Genomic DNA, 21,934 nt, shown 5'->3' with positions numbered 1-21,934 from the left:
TGATGAGCGGAGCCAGGCCTGGAGTCAACAGGTCAGAGGTTTTAAGAGGACCAGAAAGACAACATGGATGAGGAGAGGAGGAGGAGAATCCTTGATTCAGTGATTATCATGGGAAAACCTCGGTCACATGACTCCAGCTGTCCGGCGGTCCTGCTCTGAGAGATCACGGAGCCGGACCGCAGCGGATCGAAGACGGACCGAACACAGATCTGGTGGAAGTCCCGTGTTAGGCTTGGCAGATGAGCATATTTGTCAAATGTTCAGCATCCCCCTCAGAAAATACAGAAGTCAAGTCCTGTGATGTTGCTATGCATAGCTCTTCTGCTTTTTTTATTGGATGCAGACAGTGAGTAAGCCTGTCACTATATTCATGCAAACTATCAGCTGTAATCACAGTTGCCTTGTAGCTGTATCGCTGCATCTATTACTGCTGGACTACTGTAGTAGTGTGATGAGTCTAGCAGCTATTTCTTCTGGTTGCTGGGTTGTCCAAAAGACTCGAGCCAAGGAGGTTTCAGAGCTACCCCTCCAAACGATCCCGGCATTTTAGGCTTTCAATGTCTCGAGAAAAGTCACAAAACTCTACCATAATAGATAAAAACGGGATGACATATTTCACGTTGGGCAGGATTTGAAGGTGAGGGAAAGTTCCTGCCAGCCTGTCTGCCTGTCTGCCCCACCCCTCCATGGATCCTTCTGCAGTGCTGCTGCTCGTCAGGAACTTACAGCCTCCCTGACAAAGATTTCAAAAAACCAACACACCACTCCTTCAACATGTGATGAAACTCTTAACAGACAAATATGATGGAGTGAAGCTTTGTCCCACTTCATTGTCTTATACTTAAACAGATGATTTCATGAATCAATGTTTACTCTATAAACGTGTCTCTTAAAGAGGATGAGGTAATCTTCTTGATATCTGAGATATTTCCCCTAATCTTCAATCAACGCCTCTTTTTGGTTTCAACGTGTCATCATATGTCCTTCATTTCACCAAGGGAGGACACTTTGATGGTGACGGTAACTTCTGGTGTAAACCTAACCTGATCAGAGGTTATGTTAGACTTTTAGATTCAAACTGGTCAAACTGAGCAGCACTCTTTCACTTATTTCTTAAAGTTGATGTTCTTTATAATCCATCTGACGCTCAGCAGGGGGAATTTGAGCCATGTGCCACTTTTTGTTCGATCTGAACCGACCCTGCAGGTTTTAAAGATCGTGATGGATTTTTGTTCTGCCCCCTAGTGGTCAAAAATCACCTTTAACAGCTTTAAAACGGCTCAGTAAAACCAGAACTGCTACACAGTATAAATGGTACGCCCTCAGTAAGTTTACATCTGTCGCATTTTGATACATTTGATGATAGAAAGTTTTTGTAGTACAGCACAATTTGACACAGCGTTTTTAAAGCCTGCTACAGTAAGCTGCAGGTATTAGGATTACCAACACCTGTGATAACTGTCTAGCCAAAATATCTGCCGTTATGATTGGACAGCTGAAGAGAGACAGGGTAACGTGGGGAGTAGAGAGTGGGAGAAGACATGCAGCAAATGGTCACAACCGGGAATCGAACCGGTGACCCCTGCGACGAAGGCTGGAGTCTCTGTATGTGGGGCGCTTAGACAGCTAGGCCACCAGCGGACCAGTGTTGCTCCATATCTGATGGATCTACAAACACTGCTGGATACTATGTATGACATAACTTAATAAGCTTGTATCTTAGACAGCTTTAAAATGTGAGCTTCATATGATTGGTTAAGGAAATAGTTATTTCATACTGCAAAGTCATGACCGCATATAAATTAGATTCTGGTCTAACACAACAAGCTGGTAGTGATATGACACCTAAAGAGAGAGGAAACACGGATCATAGAGGAGGTCAAATGCCAGATGAGCATATCTGTCGAATGCTGGACACCACTCATAAGAAATGAAGAAGTTTACAAACGTGTGAGTCAGTGCCTGAACGAGAGCGCTTTCAAAAGTGGAAAAGGTTCCACTAATGAGAAAGACAAATTCATAAGGTTTGCCAACATTTACGGAACTTTGCCAGTTGTTGAACCAGTGGATGTAACTACGCCTACAACCAGCTCTTCTGCTAATGTTAAATTGGATGGAGATGGTGGGTGACGTTAGCCTGTGTCTATTTCAAGCTGAGTAGCTCACCTTTAGGGGAGTCTGATGGATCAAGCAGCTATTCGTTCAGGTTGTTGGGTTGTTTACTCTCTTACAAACAAGCCGCTCCAGGGTTTGATTGAAAGCTAGCCAAGACCACCTCTTAAAGACGATCTCGGCCACATCTTATTCCCCGTCAGACTACAATTGCTGCGTTCACATCAAGTGGCAACCTCTGGTCTAAAAATATGAGTCCAATGAGGAAGTGCTAAAAACTGCAGTTCATCGAGTGTCTGCTTTAGGCTGGCTCCAGAAGTACCGATCTTTACAGCAGAAATCAACATGTTTACAGACTGGTACGAAAGACGAGTGTAGTCTGGATAGCTCATTTCTCGATCAGCACACACTGTGAGGGGGGTGAATTTTTTCCTAACATGGCAATTTCGAAGATATTGAGATTACCAGTCTTCCAATGAGAGGCACAGCTGACTTGATTGACAGGCGGGAACAATGTAACTGTTGGCGAGGAGGCTCAAACCCCGCCTCTTTACGTCACAATCGCTTGACAGCAGCAATATGGCTTCTGCTGACGATTGGCCTCAAAACAGCGCTTCAGAAACAGATGGGTGACGTCATGGATACTACGTCCATATTTTATAGAGTCTATGGTTCACATGTGTCCAAACAATCCAACCCAAGGAAGAAAACGCAAGCACCCAGTGATTTAACAGGGCTGTGGTTCTAGTGCTGCCCCCTAGCGGCCAAAAAATCACTTACTGCAGCTTTAATACATCGGCTTGAACTGCTTTGTAAAGAAGAATGAACCTTGTAATGCAGTTTTGATACCCTACAAAGATGTATGAACATGTCATTTGAAATATGGAACAATACAAAAAGGTATTAGCATCTTTTTAATGCTAGCTAGCACCAGCTTACGGCATCAACATCCAGTTATATCACAGATTAAAGTGTTCTGTAGTTTACTTTTACATTTAATTTCTTTAAAAGATAATATAAGAACACATTTACTACAGTTTGTATCAACACAGTGATATAAATAAGGTGAAATACCAAAACAGTATTTAATGTTTATGCTAGCTTTGAGTTAGCTTAGCTACCAACTGTCAGTTTTTGACAGGTCTTGGTTCTCGTCTCCATGGACACGTTTAAGTTAATAAAAAGGAACATGTTAGAAAAGCAGTTGAACATACATGCAGGTATAATGGGGTGTAGAAGTTTGCACAGTGTCAGCATGTGGTGTGTGCAGACAGGTGAGGTGTCTTACCTGTTTCACTCCAACCTGGAGGAACAAACCGAACCCAGACTCCTCCAGGAGCTGCAGTCTGAGCGCCTCTTCTCTCTCAGGTGGGTCTCTCCGTGGGAATATGAGTAAATAAACACAGTGAGTCCGTGTTTTTAAGCCTCAACAAACTGCGACATGTTGTAAGTTTACTCCGCAGTCATCCGTCGGTCCCCCTCAGCCATTTATCCGCAGAGAAGCTCCGACCTGCAGCCGAGTAACTCTCCTCCAGATCCCCTCCTCTTTGAGTTCAGCTGCTCTCCTCGGTGAGAAAGTTTCTTTGTATTTCCAGAGTTTTATTTAAAGAAAGAAAGGATAGAGTTTGTCTTCTTCTGCAGACAATAAAAGGCAGTTTCAGCTGGTAGATAATTCGTGTCGTCCCAGCTCCGATGCCTACTGGCGTCTGTGTAATCAGATGCTGCTCACCACAATCTCCATTCATCCTATTACAGAGTTTAACCCTTCACTGTCTGCTGCAGGGCTTAATGCTGCCTTCAGGGACCGCAGGAAAACACAACACCACAGAGCCCAGATATAAAACATCCTGAACATTAATGTAACAATTAAGTGAGTAAATACAGTTTTAAAGAAGACATAGAGTTAAAGAATTAAATCCACCAATAATGGAAATTTTGGTAGTTAAAAAAAACCAATAAATTCACCAATAATGCAGTACTTCATCTTTTAATTGGTCCTTTATTTATACTATTGTCTGTTTGTTTTTAATATTTTGCATTGATTGTGAGTGGGGTTGCTCACTGTTTTTACTAACATTCTGTTTAGCACTCTGTACAACAACTTTGTTATACCAACTGTACAATACAAATCAAGTCTGATCGATTATTTAGTGTAGACACAGACATCCGTGTCAGAGCCACTTATTTTAAAGAAAGAAAGAAACATACTTTATTAATTTATAAAAAGAAATTCAATTTTTTTAATCATGTTATTTTTTTTGGGCATGCTACACACAGTTTGGTGTATATACATACAATCATGCACACACATGCAGTGGACATGCACTTAGGGAGAGATGTCAGAGTGAGGATGCTGCCATCAACCAGCGCACCCCTAGCAGTTGGGGGGTTCAGTACCTTGCTCAAGGGCACCTCGGCAGTGCCCAGGCAAGTGAACCAGCACCTCTCCAGCCACCAGTCCACTTGCCAAACTTCGTCCATACTGGGACTCCGACCAGCGACCCTTTGGTTCCCAAGCCAAGTCCCTATGGACTGAGCTACTGCCGCCCCATAGTGGATCAGAGTAGCAAATATGTCCTTTAAAAATGTATCATCACTTCAATTTCAATTTCCACTTGCATATTATTTGTAGACTTTTGTTAAAATTATCATTATTCAGTTGTGTTCGGGGTGTCATCAATGCACCATTAACCAAGACCCACTGATATTTTTGTTACAGATCACAATACACACACATGCATACATCATCCAACAACAACACACAAATACAAACACACACAGGGGTTAAGGTTTTGGTCATGACCATAGGCTGTAGGTCATGGTTTTATCTTAATGTGTGATATTCATGTTCCAAATATTAAATAAACTTAAACTAATATTACATAAACATATTTGATTACCTGTCTCTCATATGAACAAACAGCAGGTCTTCTGAATTTAGCAAATGAAAAACATCTTTACATTTTACATTCAGCAAAGTACAGTTAGTTTACAAACAGCGCCATCCTCAGGACATAATCACAAAAAAGTACAACATGGTACTGCATTGTAAATCCTGACCACACATTATTTCCGTAGTTTAATTGTGTATCATATAAAAATATAAATTTGTCTTTTAAGTTTCATATCAAATAAAAGGTTTAATATTATTTCCCATCATGACAAAACACACAATACAAACTTAATTTTTTTTCAAAACAAAATATTTATTTCTTTATGACAAAAAAAGCTTCAAAAACTAATTTAGGAAAAGCTCACTGGACCAACTTCAACAAATACAACATGTGAAGAATAAATTCATTTAATCAGGAATCATAATAATATTTCATAAACTTTGCTGCAGTTCATCCTGCAACATGTTAAAAACTAGAGTCTGATTTCAGTCAGTTATACATAGAAATGATCTGGAGTTAAAACATTATTTAAACCACGTTGTCATATGGAGCGAGTCTGACTTCTTGTTTTCCCTTTGACTTTTCTCAGAAATATTAATAACTGTTTATACTCTTCAGTCTCCTGTAATATGTAGGGAAATTACAGTCTCACTCCACAAAATAAAGATGACATCATTAGTAAAAACAGTCACTTCAAAGCGTGTTACTGAGATTAAATTATGTCCTGAAACTAGCTTTATATCTCTGTCATAAATTCTATACATTCATCCATTCATAAGTTTTTCAAGTCCATCAACTCGTCAAGTCTTTCCAAAAAAACCTGGTGATATCTGATGTTTAATGCTGTCAAAGCATGACGCAGAACACAATGACATCCACGACAAAGCACAAGCTGATAACTGCATTTAAGCATGAGTTAATTAAGATACATCTGAAGAACAGAGCTCTGATCTTCCTCTATGTTCTGTTGTTGGTCTGTGACGCAGCATTTTAGCAAGGTGAGGGCAGAAGAGTCGCTGAGTGACTCTTTATCCGACGTGGTCACCGCTCCTCTGCCAGCAGCAGTCTGAAGGTCTGCAGCTCTCTGATGCTCGTGGAAATCCTGTGAGACATTTGAGTGTGAGGCAGGTAACTCCAGGAGAGTATGCATGTGTTCTCATTCTCACAGTAAAACTAGACATGTTGTTCTTGCTCCAAAAATATCTGTCTGCCATTAAATTAAGATTTTCTGAGGATTTAATGAGAAAACTCAGAGTTTCATTTAATCATTAAGTATCTTTAATGCTGGGTCTTTGGTAGGTCAAATTAAAATGCAATATTTAACCCGTTTTTAGTGGTAAAAGTGCTCCAGACTGCACACAGTCCGATGCAACTCCATGTTTATTTTTCTGTTTGTTGAGCTGATTCAGAGCCAGTTGAGTTTGGCTGAGTCACCTTAAAGATAAACGTTCTTTTACAGATATGATCACATGACACTGAGAGACTCTCTTACCGTCCGAAGGCGTTGAGCAGAGAAACAATCTCTTGTCGGCTGAGCTGGAATCTGGGTCGCTGGTCGCTGGATGAGGGCAGAGCCTCAATCTGTCGCTCTGAAAACAAAATCTTCAGTGATGTTCCTAATCCCTGAGTCTGGTGACGACAGAGAGAAAGAAAAGGATCAAAACAAAGCAGAGTGTCACAATGCTGCGCTAACAACACATGTAGACCTATTGTAACATTGAAGATGTTTGAGGTAGAGCTGAACTGTTTTGTATCCGACTGCAGCCTGTCATTGTTTTCTTTATGCATTTACCGGCTTAATAATTACTCCATTGTGATTATATCTGAACATTAGATATGCTTTTATTGTCCCCAGGGGAAATTTGCCTTGGACAATAGTGGATACAGTTCCGAGCAAACTGATATAAAAACAAACACAACACACAAGACTGGCAACCATGAAGAAAAATCAAGCACTAACTTAAAACACTAGAAAAAACATTTTCCTTAAATATGCACAATTTAAGAATATAACAAACACAAGATAAATGACTGAACTTTATCACATGTAATAACTCTTAAATGTTACTTTGCATATACATTGATAAAGCCAGGTGTTTTATTTATTTGCTTTATTTTTTACACTTACTGTAAAGCGACTTTGAGTACCCAGAGAAGCGCTATACAAATCCTATCAATCATTACTATTATAAAATAAGTAACTTCCAATTTAAAACCTTACAGCTCATCACTCTTGCTAGTGTCTCTAATTTATATTAAAATGTGGTGCTTGAGTAAATCAATTTCACTCGATTCAGGTGCTGTACAGATGATATCAGTTCCAACTCTAATATGAAAATGTAAATGTTCTCGCCTGCAGTTTTCCCCACAGTCGGCACTTGAAGCAGCCCACACAGTCCATGATCCTGGAGATGTTCAGGAAGGCCAGTCTGATGTCCTCCTGATGTTCATACAGCACAGGAAACACATCATGTCACTTTAAAGGCCAAGGAGATACGTAAAAAGTGGTTGAATTCACTGCAACTTAAGACATTCTTCAGGAGAGGTCTCTGATAAAGAACTTTAATACATCTAAGCAATGTTGACGTTACATTTATTTAATTTGGTTGCTTCTTGTTGTCAGAAGATGAATCTTTAAAATCAGCCTTAGCCTTTTTAAAGTTAGTAAAGTCATTATTTGGCAGAAGATTAAAGTGGTGCCATGTTCACATAAAAGGAAGCTTAACTGAGATCTTTAACTGCTTGCCACCTGACCAAGTGGTTGTTTAACTTTAAGAAGTCCTCAGTTTGTTCGTGTATTTTTACAGTTTTTAGGATCAACTTAGTCTGTCTTGCTGCTGACCTTCAGTTTGGCTGCTTCCCCAGCGAACAATGACGCCTCATCAAAGTGTAGTGGGAACGATCTGCAGAGAGAGGAGAATGCCTACAAATTACCAGGATGAACAACACATATAAGAGAATCAAACTTGTGTCATAATGTTTACAGAACAATAAAAATATAGTATAAAAAAATGAAACCGTGAACCAGAGTTTACAAGCAGCGTCAGACTGACCTTGCCAGCTGCAGGATGTCAAGCAGCAGCTCTTTGTGACTCTGGTCCTCCTCAGGTCTGCCGGTGAACAGCTGGAAGGACGGCTGCTGGAAGAACGGCAGAGCTTTGGCCAGAGCTCGCAGCTCAATCAGGTACAGGAAGTAAAGGTTATGCAGCCTCTTTGGCCCCTCGCCAGCCGTCAGCTCTGAATCAAAACGCTGCCTGAACTCAGACACGTTGTGACCCCAGTTCTTCTGAAACCATTTGTCTGAAGGAGAGAAGAAGTGGAGTCACACAGACAGGGGTGGTAAGGAGCAAATAACAACAGAGCCGAGGGAGGTTGGTGTTGGACTTGTTTGCATAATAAAGTTACTTAGAGATAAAGTTTCACATCACAGGAAAAAAACTGGATTCTGCATCCTAAATTTTGTTGAAAAGAGTAGGTAACAGCTAGCCCGGCTGTCTAAAGGTAACAAAATCCTCCATTATTACAGCTCACTGAACACAATGTGTAAACATGTGCATTACTGATGTGATGTGATTACTGATGATAATCAATTTATGAAGCGTTCTTGCAGGAAATCAGCAGAGACTACAGGAAGTCACTGATCTCGCAGACAAGGGTTGGCAGTCGAGCTAAGCTTCTTAAATACCCTAACACTTTCCCTGTGCTTAGACCCAAAACTAAATATATAACAGTAAATAAGAAACTATCAAACCCTGATTGGTGAGCCTTAATCTACATCTGAAACAAAAATGTGAGATGGTTCATTTGAGCTTTTTTTCTCTCGAGGAAATCCCTGTTCCTTATTTTAGGTAATAAATGTCAGACTAAGTCAGCTTTGTGCCAGTTTGTGCTAGTGTTACTGTGTCTCACCATCCAGGAGGTATCTGGCACTCAGGTGTATGTTGATGCTGGAGTGGAGGCCTGAAATGAGCCGGTAGAAAGCCCTTTTCTCCACACACTGACCTGAGACACACAAACAAAGAGAGTGAACTCAAAACTGGAAAACAGCACGGAGAGTTACTTTATCTCTGACGTCTTCAGGTGAAACCTCAGCTCACCTTCCAGCCATCTGTGGAAGGTCTTTCCTGTAATAAATAAAGATTGTATCTTTGTTAATAAACACACAAAAAAAGAAGAAGAGATCAAATGAATCGTGCTGTGAAGTAAAAGTAGAAGTCTTACCTTCACTTCCAGGGCTGCTGTGGTACGCGTTGGGAATCAGTGGTCGCTTGACAGCTAGCGGTCTGTGAGAGGACGTTATGAAAGAGCATTTTCAAAGAGATGGAATCAAACAGGTGGAAAAATAAGTGAAGAAATATATTTGTTCTAGTGGTTTTCAAAATTAAGGCACTACCATTTCCATGTTTTAATTTCTAAACAACATTTCCAGGCCAGATTTTGTCCTTTTCAACACCTCTACATTTATCTGACATCTTCAGAAATATCTAAAAATACAACTTTAAAATCTGTGTGTCTCCAAATGTAGTCACTCTGAAAGTTTGTGATAAACTGAGGATGTAATTGTTTCTTTACATGACACGAAAATTCTCCTCCTTCTAATATGAGCAGTGTGTGCAGGGTTTAGCGGCATCTAGCTGTGAAGTAGCAATTTGCAACCTGCTGATAACTGTTCTCTAACCCAGATAAAGCAACATGACCTCAAAATTTGCAAATCACTTCTCTAAGGCAGGACTGATCTGTTTCAGGGATACCAAAAGGACAAGGCAAAACAGTATGAGGTACACATTATAATACCCCACTGCTTGTAAAACTCCAGAATTGTTATCTTCAGATATACATAAATGAAAATGAGTTATGTATTCCATTAACTTCTACAGCTTTGTTGAGCTTTAAGAATTACTGTAGATATGTGTATCAACTGTGTTTAAAGCAGGAAGTTGAAAACTGACTTTCTAAAGATAGTCTAACCCCCTGATCAGAGCTGTAATCATTTTATAAGATCTGTGTTTAGAGGTTTACTTGAAACAGTTCTCCTCATAGATGCTGTTCCAGATCCTCCAGGCCTCTGGTCCTTTATAGCCCGTAAAGCGCTCAGGGTTCAGCAGCAGGTCCACGTACTGAGAGTCTGGTGACTCCTCATCTAGAAAGAGGAATAAAAATATGACTTCACAAAACATTTCTTAATCAAAACGAGCTGAGTCCACATAAAATCCTCAGCCAAATACTGTATGCATGCATGAATCTTCTAGTATCTGCATCCCCTGTCTTTTTATTTCCAGAAACATGCATCTAATAATAACTTTCACTGTAAAACTGATCACATATTCTTTCCTTCATGTTCCCTAATCAATGTCTTTACCTCTAATTCTGCTCCCTGCATATATTTCTCACAACACATGTCAAAACATTTGTGGCACTCTGAGTTAGGATTAATAAAACTATAATTCTGTATGGATTCCTCACATTAAGTTTTCCCATAACATTAATTTAAAAAAGGTCTTCATGTTTTATAATGTTGTTCCCTGGTGATTTTGTAGATTTTAAATCACATTCTTAAAAATTGCTCCTCAAATTATGACCTGTCGCAATTTTTCTACAAGATTTAAAAAAGCATTTTTAATTTCTCTCTGTTCCCCAAAATTCTGAGTTATCGGGATTAAAATAATGTAAGCCAGAACTAAACTCAAGCAAACAGAACCAGAACCAACTAAAGCAAACAGGTAGGGTTATGATTAGGGTTAGGATTAGGGTTAGGATTAGGGTTAGGGTTAGGGTTAGGGTTAGGGTTAGGTTTAGGATTAGGGTTAGGGTTAGGGTTAGGGTTAGGATAAGGGTTAGGGTTAGGATAAGGGTTAGGGTTAGGGTTAGGTTTAGGGTTAGGGTTAGGGTTAGGGTTAGGTTTAGGATTAGGGTTAGGATTAGGATTAGGTTTAGGATTAGGGTTAGGATTAGGGTTAGGGTTAGGGTTAGGGTTAGGTTTAGGGTTAGGGTTAGGGTTAGGTTTAGGATTAGGGTTAGGATTAGGGTTAGGGTTAGGGTTAGGATTAGGGTTAGGGTTAGGTTTAGGGTTAGGGTTAGGGTTAGGTTTAGGATTAGGGTTAGGATTAGGGTTAGGGTCAGGATTAGCGTGCGTGCTTTTAACCTCCACTTTGACTGCCGGGTCAAATTGACCCACGAACAGTATATATGCAAGGAGGGTTGCAAATATGTGAAAGGAACCATTTTATTTTATATGTTGATTACGCTAATTAAGGCAAGTAGAAGAAGTTTCATACCGATAAACACTTTTAACATTTTTTTTTTTTCATTTTTGAACTTTGATAAGGGTCAATCTGACCCTGAACATAACAGGAGGGTTAAAATGAAGCTCATTAAAACACTTTTCCAATTTGTTCTCTAAATCACCAGTCTTCTAGATGATGGATTGTACTCTACCTTCCAGAACACAGAAGCGCTCTGCCTCGTCATCGTGTTTGCTCCAGTTGAGCAGAGCCTTTCTGGTCTCTGCACTGGAAGTAAAAAAAAAAAAGAAAGTTTATATTCATCTTCTACACACCAGAGGTCAAAGGTCACACCAGACGTGAACTGTCATCATAATTCTGATTCTTATGAATTTATTTTGAGTTCACAGCTGAATCATGCGCTGATTCACTCCAGGAGTTATGACTCCACCCATTCTGTGGTCATGATGTCTCATAATCTTGTAGAAGAGTATTCAAACCTTGTGGCTACTTTATCTTGAGTAAGAGACGTGTCTGTTCTCACAGCAGCACTGTGTTGTGTTGTTATTCTTATATTGTTTTTACTGTCAGGACTCACCTCAGAGAGACATCTACAGCCCCGAGGTGTCCCGCCTGCTCACACTCAGCCTGCTGCTTGTTTGCATCTGCTGAATACTGAACACATAAACAATACAGTCACAGCTCGTCCATTAGACTCTCAGATATCCTCACTTGTTATAATATGCAAATTTGTAAAATATGTGTTAATCTGTATTTTTCCATAATCCCAAATATAAACAAGAACTACAAATCCCTTTTCTTCAGTATAAACTGTAACATTCTCAGGATTAGACACTTGTAGTTTTACCAAACTTTGTTGTAGTTTCTCTTTAAAGTCAGTAAATTTGTGATTTGTTCAAATGTGACCTTTTTGAAATATCATCTATATACTTCAACAATCCCTGATTTTATATCTTAAACACAAAAAACAAATCTGTTCTTTTACAATCTCTCAAACACTGTTAATTACCTCGACTCATACATCCCTAAAGTTTGCATGGTAGGGTTTTATTCATGGTTTGATCCAAAAACGTGTTAAAGTAACCACAAAACTATCTCTTTGTACGTTTACACAATATTTTTATTTGATATTTCTTAAAAATAAAAACTGAGCTAAGATAAAATGTGTTTGAGACCCTACACAGCTGATCCAGACTGACCCACCTTGTTGTGGGAGGATGATCTGATCCCCTCTGGAACCTCATTCTGTGAACAGACACAGCTTCAGTCAGACTGATGGAAGAAGGTGAGCTTATCTTTCTACTCGACAACAATAAAGTTGTACCTTTAACATGAAAGCTTATTGTTGGTGTGGATGCAGATTGATGATCATAAATACAAACAACAAATAAAGAATGAAAACATGATGCTGACTCACAGGTTCGCAGGGCTTCACAGCACAGTCCTTCAGACCACAGTGACTGCTGGCCTTCCAGAACGGACACGGCTTGTTCAGGTTCACCTGCAGCGGATCAAGTCCAACATGACAAGAGCTCAGAGACACTCAGTTTATCTGTGTGTGAGTGTGTGTGTGTAAGCGTGGGTGTGTGTCTTTACCTTGTAGAACCTGAAATAGTCGGACTCCAGAAGTTTTTTGAGCTGGGGGAAAAGCTGCTGGTTGTTGAAGCTGTCGATGGTTTCCACGTCACAGGTACAGTCGTCCAGGTCACCGGTGACCTGCGGCAGATAGGAAGCACAAACAGCTGGTTTGTTTTTGGAGCTTTTTATGAGTAACTAAGTTGAGTTAGTGCTGCCTTTTGCACTCCTTCTACAGAGGTGCATCATGGGAGTACTGCAATGATGGGAATGGATGGAGGTATAAATTATTACTTGTGTTTTCCAGCAGATTTGATTTACATCATGCTTAAAGTCATTTATGATATTTACCCCTCATTACATAGTGTTTACTCATTTAAACAGTGTTTCATAAAATAATTTCCTGATGTCTGGTTAATCATTTTTTAGGGGGAACGAATGACTCTTACTTGAAACCATAATTAGAGAAGCTGAGGTAACTCTGTGCAATATCCCTGCCACTTTAACATCCTTGTATATATATCTCCTTCATTCCCAGCGCTTCTGCACATAGCTATCTCTAACTATTCTACGCTTCTGTATATGCTTTATTATTACGTTGTTTTATTCTAATTTATTTTATCTTTATTTTATTTTATTTGTATTTACATCTTATTTTATTCCTTCTTCAATTAATATCTAACTTTCTTACATACTGTTTATAAGAGCTCTGTAATGCCTGAATTTCCCTCTCTGGGTTAATAAAGTATTTCTGATTCTGATTCTGATAGGCCGTAAACTCCAGATCATAAGTTTATACTGATTCTGTGTTATTACCTAATGTGTATACTACATCGAGATGATGAAATAATTACTTCTGATCTAATAAAAAAATTGCAAGCACTGCTGTTTTTGCTTCAGCCTCCTCCAGGTGTGTGTTTATATTGAAGTCATGTAACATAAGAACAGAAGGTGTGGTGCTCTCACAGGTGGATGTATTTAAATAAACACAGATGTATTACAGAGTGCTGAAGGAAATGTTATTTCACTCTCTTAAAGGGTTTTTTGTGGGTGTTTGTTATCAATTGTGTAATCTTATTTGCTCATGTAAGAGCTGCTCTTTAGAGATGGGTGTTTCTCAGGTCAGAAACACATTATACAATATATGATGTAGATCAAAGAACATGCAGAATGAAGAATAGCACAACTATAAACATCTAAAGCATTGAATGCAACATGTAAATTAAAGCAGCAGTAATAATAAACCTATCTCCATCATATAATAGTGACATACTGACTGTTTACAGCACTATAAAACTTTTACTTTACATACTTCAAGTACAGTGTAATGGAAGCAGTAATGCATTCATTTCACTGTGTAGTTCTGTTGTTTCCTCCACTGCAGCATGTTGATCATGAAACAGAACAAAGTTTAAGAGTATGTTATTTCCCCTACAGTGAGTGTGAGCCGCTCACCTGACAGAAGCACCTGCTGTCTGCAGACCTGGACCCGAGGAGGAGGAGGAGGAGCAGGGAGACCACCATCTTCATCACGACCCGACGTTTAAAGCCTCTCTCTGGTCTGTGAGTCCAGTTGTTCCAGTATGATCAGAATAAGGTTGACTTCTCTGGAGAAGTTTGGTGTGAGCGCTGATCTGACGTGACGTCTCACTTCCTGGTTACTCACCTCCTGTCCGCGACGTGGAATACGTGACTGGAGGATCAGCAGCTGATGACATGCTGTCAGACTGATTACAGACCAGAATATGTTGAGGATTAAAACACAAAGCCACATTTTACTTCTTTATTTCATTTTAATTAACTTGAGCGTATTCTTTAGTTCCTCCCTCTAAAGAATCCGACTAAACCATGAAGCAGGATGTGTCTAAATTTTAATATTTAAGCCTACTTTCACTTAAAATAGACTTTAACATACAAATATATGAAAGCTACAAGCATATTATAAATCAAATATCTATAATTTTCTTACACATTTCTGCCAGGTTTTCCATAATAGACTTTTAAGACAGTTTTTTTTTGTATTGTCTTTCTTTTTTTAATGTTTAAGTCGAATAAAATACTGATAACCAAACATAACAATAATAATATAATGATTCAATTTTCATTTTACTAAATGTTTATCTGTTTAAAGACAGTTCTATTAAAAATGTAAGTGATGTCATAACCCAAGTCAGCCACACAGGGGAGCTAAAGGACGCTTAATGTTTTAACTTTACACTTATAGAGACATTCTGCTAAAAAAAAAGAGATTAAAATAGTGAGTCATTTTATTTATTCCCAATATTTCATGTCTATTTTATTTTGTTTATGTATGTCCTTGTCCTCAGCTATAATTTTTCTGTGTTTATGTTTGTATTGTACATCCTCTATGATATATATGTTATTTATGTCCAATAAATGACAAGTAGGGTAAGGTGGATTCACTGAACACAGTTATATGATCTGTATCTAAGTTTTTAGACATTTTCTTTCTCTATTGAGTTTTAGCCAGTTTATTGTGTATTTCAGTGCTTTTGTTGGTGACAGTGAATAAAAAAAGTGTTGCTTATGATATAAGTTTCCCGCTCTGAAAACTGTAGACTTAAACTGAAAAAAAAGGGATAATATATGAACTCTATAAAGTAAAGATAAATAAACCCTTTTGTGATGTTTTATGTTGTAAAGAACACTTAAATCCACAAAGCATCATATGGAACAGGATCCCAAAGAAGCTCAAATTATATACAACCCTATCTTATGTTATATATTTTTTAATTATGTGAAGTTTTTGACAGCTTCCCTGACTGTGAGCTTTCTCTGCTGGAGGGAATTCACTCTGCAGCTGAATGAACATGCTCTAAACTCTGATAACTCTAAAGCTCTCTGGTCTCTGATCTCCTGATGAGTCTAATTTTTAGTTTTTGATGTGTGTTGAATTTACACGTTTTATTTATTTCTCTGTCCACAGTTGCAGAACTCCATGGAGCTCAATTTCTGTTGATAAATGAAGAAATGGGCTCTGGCCCAGATGGTTTCCTCTTTGCTCGATACAATTTCAACTTGTGTTTGTGGTTACACTTACAACCTACTGTATGTTCACAAACAGGGGTTTTTAAAAGTGCTTTTGAGCCAATGCAGTGCTTTCCACTTCAGAGTCCTGTCTGTTTTTAATGCAGTGCTGCCTGAGGACCTGAAGATAACAGCCATCCAGTATTGGTTTTTTGACCTTTCCTTTTTGTGTACAGAGATTTCTCTTCATTCTCTGAATCTTTTACTATCATGCACTCTAGATTATGAAATCCCAATTTCTTTGCTATTTTACGCTCATGAATATCGTTCTGAAAGTGTAAAACTGTTTCCTCTTGCAGTCTCTCAGTGTGGTGATTCTCTACCCATCTTTATGTCAGGGAGACTCAGCCTCCAAGGAGAGCCCTTTCAGTCATGTTACTACTAACCAACAGGTTTCTTACTAGCCTGTGGCAAATTTGAAATGTTCCTCCAGGTGTTTTTTGTATAACATTTTTTTGCATGTGTTTTCTCGTCCCTGTTTTTGAAACCTGTTGCTAATATCAAATTTGAAAATAGGTTTATATTTATCATAAAACAATACATGTATTCAGTCTTAACATTGAATCTGTTGTCTTTGCATTACTTTCAATTAAATATAGGGGTTAAATTATTTTCAAAACATCAAATTCTGTTTGTTTTTTACATTTGCTTTAGAAAAGAAGCAGAAAATGGGAATTCAACGACAGAAAGTTGAAGTAAAACTCATTTTCACTGATTCTCTTTTACTAGTTAGCTCTTCCAGGGTTTTAAACTTCTTCATCTGAAGAAATGTTTCGTTTTCATTTTCGCAGCTTTCTCTCTCTCTCTCTCTCTCTCTCTCTCTCTCTCTTTCTCTCTCTTTTTCTCTCTCCCTCTCTCTCTCTTTCTCTCTCCCTCTCTGTCTCTCTATTTTGGTGCTTCCTCGCGCTGCCAAGCCCCTGACGTAATGCTCCGCTGTTAATGATTAGCATGTGGAAACGAGCAGCGCGAGCCTCCCTGTGTCAAACCGGCCGGAACGTCGCCGGAAGTTATCTGGTCTTGTCTTCAAAATAAAAGAGTATTGCATATGTGTTTGTTACGGCAACATTTCTGGGACCCGTAACACATAGCACTGATTGGGTGAATCTATTTTATTGCGATACACAATGAATACATGGTACACTAAATTAAAATAAAAAAGTGTGGATAGAGATAGAGCCTTGGTGTCAATTTTTAATACGACTTGTTTGTTTATCATTTGTGTTTTGTTTTAGCCAAAGTTAGAATTCATTATTTTGGAATATATTAGATAACAATTAAAAATATGTATTTCAACTTGATAAACAACTTGATAAACATTCAAAAGTATGACCTATTGGAAAAAAAAAAAATTGAAACAATAATGATATTATCTGAAAATATTTGAGTAAAAAGAGTCAGACCTGGAATACCACAATATACTTGAAGGCAGAAATTGAAGTATTTTCTTTATTAGACAATAAAATACAGATGCTTTAAACAGACACGCAATTATATTTTGTACTAACTCCATTTCTAGCATTTTATAGTTTTTTTTTCTAGCTGTCTCAGCTCCCATCATGCTATGATGACAATGCAATTTTCCCATGATAACACATTGACTTAAGTTATCTTCTTAAATCTCAACTTATGTTTCTCATTGTCTCAGTCATGACCAAGCGGCAACCTCCGGTCTAAAAATATGAGTCCAATGCGGAAGTGCTAAAAACTGCAGTTCATCGAAGATCCGCTTGAGTCTGGCTCCGGAAGTACCGGAAACCACATACACACCAATTCAAAAAAGCAGATCTTTACAGCAGAAATAAACATGTTTACAGCCTGGTACAAAAGACAAGTGTAGTCTGGATAGCTCATTTCTGACAGCTGTTTTGAAGCCAATCAGCAGCAGCAGCCATATTGGAAATACGGAACTCAACAAGGCATAGTGTGACGCAAAGAGGCGGGGTTTGAGCCTCCTAGCCAACAGCTATGTGTTCACGTCCGGGAGTCAAGTCAGTCATGTCCTTATTTGGGCAAAAACTCGTAATCTTAATATCTTCTGAACCGTTGTTAGAAAAAAATTCACCCCCTGTACAGTGTGTGCCGATAGAGAAATTAACTACGTAGAGCCAAGCTTGTTTACTAATGCTGCAAAGATCGTCTTCTTTGAATTGGTGTCTATGTGGTTTCCAGTGTCTCTGCAGCCAGCCTCAAGTGGGTTCTCAATGAATTGCAGTTTTTAGCACTTCCGCATTGGACTCATATTTTTAGACCACGGGTTGTTGCTTGGTAAAGCCATTTCTATGTGCTTTTTCAACTCTGGGGATAAAGATAAAAAATGGAATAAACAAAATGTGCATGGCAGCTTCGGGTTTCCATCATAGACTGTATTAAATATGGACGTAGTATCTGTGATGTCACCCATCTGTTCCTGAGAGCTGTTTTGAAGCCAATCGACGGCAGCAGCCATATTGGAAATGCGGAACTCAACCAGGCAGAGTGTGACGTAGTGTGAGCCTCTTAGCCAATAGCTATGTGTTCCCGACCGGGAGTCACGTCAGTCATGTCCTTATTTGGGCAAAAAGTCGTAATCTTAATATCTTCTGAACCGTCAAATTAGAAAAAAATTCACCCCTCTACTGTGTGTGCCGATAGAGAGATTAGCTTCGTAGGGCCAAGCTGTTTTTTGAACCAGGCTGTAAACATGTTTATCAATGCTGCAAAGATCATCTTTTTCCCATTCATGTGTATGTGGTTCCGGTGCTTCTGCAGCCAGCCTCAAGAGGATTCTCAATGTATTGCTGTTTTTAGACCGGAGGTTGCCACTTGGTAAAACCATTTCTATGTGCTTTTTCAACTCTGGGGATAAAGATAGCAAATTGAAAACACAAAATGTACATGGCAGCTTTGAGTTTCCATACATTCGACCAGTACATTTTTGTGTGGAATTTTATTTTGAAGATTTCCAACCGGAAGTTACGTACAGTATCCCGTCCAACTTGACAGCGTGTCTTTAGAGCAGCCGAGCAGCAGCCTGTCTGCTGGAGAGAGAGACAGAGGAAAAGTTAGTCAAGATGGCAAATCTCACAGACCCGGAGTAAAGGGGCACAGCTCCCGGACTGAAGCTGAGCCCGACGCCTGTTGAGACAAACCCAACAATGCAAACTCTGCCGGAAGGTAAGGACCGACAACTTTTTCCCTGGAACATATTCCCTGACATGAAAACACTGATAACAGAAGTTTTCTCGCGTGTCTTTAAAGTGACCCTCTCCTACTACAGGTGTAGTGTTTGTTTAGGACGAGCGGTTCTGCTGATACCACACTGAACGGTTACACAGAATCCACAAGCTACGGTTCATGCGACCACTTCGCCTTAACGCGCGTCCGCCTTGCCGCGACGTGACTTAAAGTGTATTTTCAACTCAACTGTCTTCCAACAAGGGCGTGTTAGTCAGCAGAATTCCAGTGGTTTCTTAAAAATGGATTATTTCGACACAGTGAAGGAGAAAATATGTGAAAAACTGGCTCCGCCGGCTTGTATCGCGTCGCCGAGACTCCCAAGCGTTCGAATCCGCCGCTTGCAACACACAATGAACTGGGGCGGATAGTTCGCTGCGTCAGTTCGCTTTTGTTGGATCCGCACCGTTAGACGCGTCGCTAACGGTTGTAGAGGACTGTAACTTCGCTAAGGTTGTTTCTCTGTGTTGTAGCTAAAGTTATACATGACTATGGTCGATAAAAACACACAATGGAGGTTAAATGAGTGTTTTTCTTTGTACAAAGCCCCCCCCCCCTCCCTACACACACACACACACACACACACACACACACATTCACACTCGCATATCCGCCAACGGTCAGTCCCTGTGTGCTGATGAAGCAAAGTGACAGTTTTAGACAGCAGCTAAAGCTCTGCCTCGAAACCTGGAGTCTGCTCTCAGCTCACCATTATCCGGCTGAAACTCACAGCTCCAGTCCGACCTCGGTCCCCTATTAGAGTTTTTAGAAGAGTAACCCTGTCTTTATATTAACAGAGGGGAAGTCTCTGGAGCTCACAAGCCCGGGCGGCAGCCTCCATACCCCGGCCTCTCTTTTGGAACATTCCAGGATGCAGCGCTGGAAGCACCGACAGCTGTATTTTTAGGAATGGGTGGAAACCAAAAGCGAAATTTATTTATTTTAGTCCCCGGTGGTGAATGCCACAAGCCCTATGCGCATAGGAAGCAGCGAGGAGGCGACCTATAAATGCATGTGTGAGTTTTTTTTAAGGCTGTTTTCTCCTCCTCTGTTGCAGTAAGCACAAAGTCTGCAGAGCTGAAGCAACAGGGAGACTGTCGCATTTCCATTGTGGATGTTTTCTCTACTGCACTGTGAAAGTCTGAGAGAGAGAGATGTAGAGCTGTGTGTGTCAAACTGAGTCATTTGCATACCTGCCATCATTGGACAGTGAAAAATAGGGAGATTTTCTGGAGTATCTTATAATCAGCCTATACCCAGCAACCACGTCCATATATATAACCCCGAACTGCAGATTAATACATTTAATAAACTGATATGTAAGACTTTAAATGACTCACTGATTCATGACCATATGATGGTGAATGATTCAAAACCGGTCCTCAGCACATCGATTGTGTTTTGCACTACGTCAACTCATGTCTCACTCAGCAGTAAGAAAACACCAAAACATTATCATAGTGAAAGTTAAAAACACAAACAAACATGAAATGTATGCTTTGCAGGAGGCGGGCAGAACAGCAGGACGGGATTTGATTGGTTTCATAATTTGGCTCCTGATGGCAGGGATTGGTTGATGTTTTCCCAGGTTTACTCCGGCTGTAGATAGCAGCTTTTTTCCGCTCTTTTTTAAGAACACATTATGTATTGATTGCCATCGGGACATGAAGATCATTTTAACCAGTATAACAAAAAGTGTATCTAAATCTGACTACCAACCCCAGCTTTAAGAAACAAAGCTCCGTAAACTGAGTCATTTGCATACCTGCCAACATTGGACAGTGAAAAATAGGGGGATTTTCTGGAGTACTGTAAAATCAGCCTATACCCAGAAACCCCATCCATTTATAACCCTGAACTGCAGATTAATACATTTAATAAACAGATATGTAAGTCAAATACTTTAAATGTCTCTTAATTTCAAGGTTTGAAGTAAAATATAGCAATGAAAACATACAAAATTAAGAAAATTCATGTCTTACAAATATGACAAAATTCATAAACATGTTGAAGAGTGAGAGTAGAGTGAGCCACTGCAGTGAGGAGTAACACACATATTCCAGGTAGAGTGGTTTGTGTTGACACCATATTTTGATGTTAATACCATTATAGTATTATTTCAATGCAGGAGTCTCTGTCACATGAATCTATATCTCCATGTGCTTTTTAAAGTCATTTATCTGGGTCCTTTATATCAGGGGTTCCCAAACTTTTCAGCCAGTGACCCCCAAAATGTAGGTGCCAAAGATTCACGACCCCCACTGTCCCTCTAAATGATTTAATTTGGCTTCATTTAGCTGGTCTGCAGAAAATGTGCCTACCTATATGAGCATGTGTCTGTGTTTCCTGTGCCATTATCAATTAACCTACTGCTACTGATTCTTTTGATAATTAACTATTCACTAACCCTAAACTTAGGAGTCGTCTGGCAAAAATAAAAGCAGAAAACTCATTACATTTTCTATTTTCAAGGTTTTATTTAAAGTTTAGCTACTATTTTTGTTGATATTTTTACTATAATGGGTAAAATTTACTATTTTTATATATATATATATATATATAAAAATGAAACATTCCAGAAGACATCTCACGACCCCCCAGGGGGTCCCGACCCACACTTTGGGAACCCCTGCTTTAAATCATATTTATTACCTACAGCTAAATGTTATCTGACCTACAGTAACCTCTGCATCTTCAGCTGCTTTCTGCTCTTTATTTAAAGAAGGAAGAGATTTCCTCTGCATCTCCACCTGAGGTTATCAGGTAGAGTGTAGTGATTTAATAACTTCACCTGTGATATTGTGATAGTGACACTGTCAGCACTCTGTCATCAGACTCACACAGCTCTAA

General features: G+C 39.3%; 3 protein-coding genes and 1 long non-coding RNA gene across 11 annotated transcripts in view; 2 read left to right on the top strand and 2 right to left on the bottom strand.

The window, feature by feature from the left end:
* Positions 1–3,882, bottom strand: part of pacsin3 (protein kinase C and casein kinase substrate in neurons 3) — a 39,695-nt gene extending 35,813 nt beyond the window's left edge. For 2 of the 3 annotated variants that reach the window (XM_034681025.1, XM_034681023.1), the window contains exon 1: positions 3,401–3,881. The gene's annotated coding sequence lies outside the window, so the exon portion shown is untranslated. Of the gene's footprint in view, positions 1–3,400 lie in introns of all 3 variants that reach the window. The other variant, XM_034681026.1, reaches the window with a different exon arrangement.
* On the top strand, positions 3,223–7,581 carry LOC117810998. Its single transcript, XR_004630903.1, has 5 exons — positions 3,223–3,480; positions 3,576–3,681; positions 5,993–6,134; positions 6,466–6,738; positions 7,366–7,581. It is a non-coding gene; the product is annotated as an uncharacterized LOC117810998 (long non-coding RNA).
* On the bottom strand, positions 5,301–19,934 carry ero1a (endoplasmic reticulum oxidoreductase 1 alpha). The gene is made up of 17 exons (XM_034681022.1): positions 19,794–19,934; positions 18,832–18,888; positions 14,279–14,550; positions 12,845–12,964; positions 12,666–12,749; positions 12,452–12,493; positions 11,826–11,902; positions 11,442–11,515; positions 10,026–10,146; positions 9,228–9,289; positions 9,104–9,130; positions 8,916–9,008; positions 8,060–8,306; positions 7,849–7,909; positions 7,360–7,446; positions 6,499–6,635; positions 5,301–6,108 (listed from the first exon to the last, which is right to left on the bottom strand). The coding sequence occupies exons 3-17, from the start codon at positions 14,351–14,353 to the stop codon at positions 6,048–6,050; spliced, it is 1,368 nt and encodes a 455-aa protein (XP_034536913.1). The 5' UTR covers positions 14,354–14,550; positions 18,832–18,888; positions 19,794–19,934; the 3' UTR covers positions 5,301–6,047.
* samd4a (sterile alpha motif domain containing 4A) overlaps positions 18,803–21,934 on the top strand; it is a 60,359-nt gene continuing 57,227 nt past the window's right edge. For all 6 annotated transcript variants that reach the window (XR_004630902.1, XR_004630901.1, XR_004630900.1 and 3 more), the window contains exon 1: positions 18,803–19,024. The gene's annotated coding sequence lies outside the window, so the exon portion shown is untranslated. The remainder of the gene's footprint in view (positions 19,025–21,934) is intronic.

The sequence above is a fragment of the Notolabrus celidotus genome, chromosome 3, assembly GCF_009762535.1.
Source record: "Notolabrus celidotus isolate fNotCel1 chromosome 3, fNotCel1.pri, whole genome shotgun sequence".
NCBI lineage: Eukaryota > Metazoa > Chordata > Actinopteri > Labriformes > Labridae > Notolabrus > Notolabrus celidotus.
This window is presented reverse-complemented; position numbering and strand designations above follow the sequence as displayed.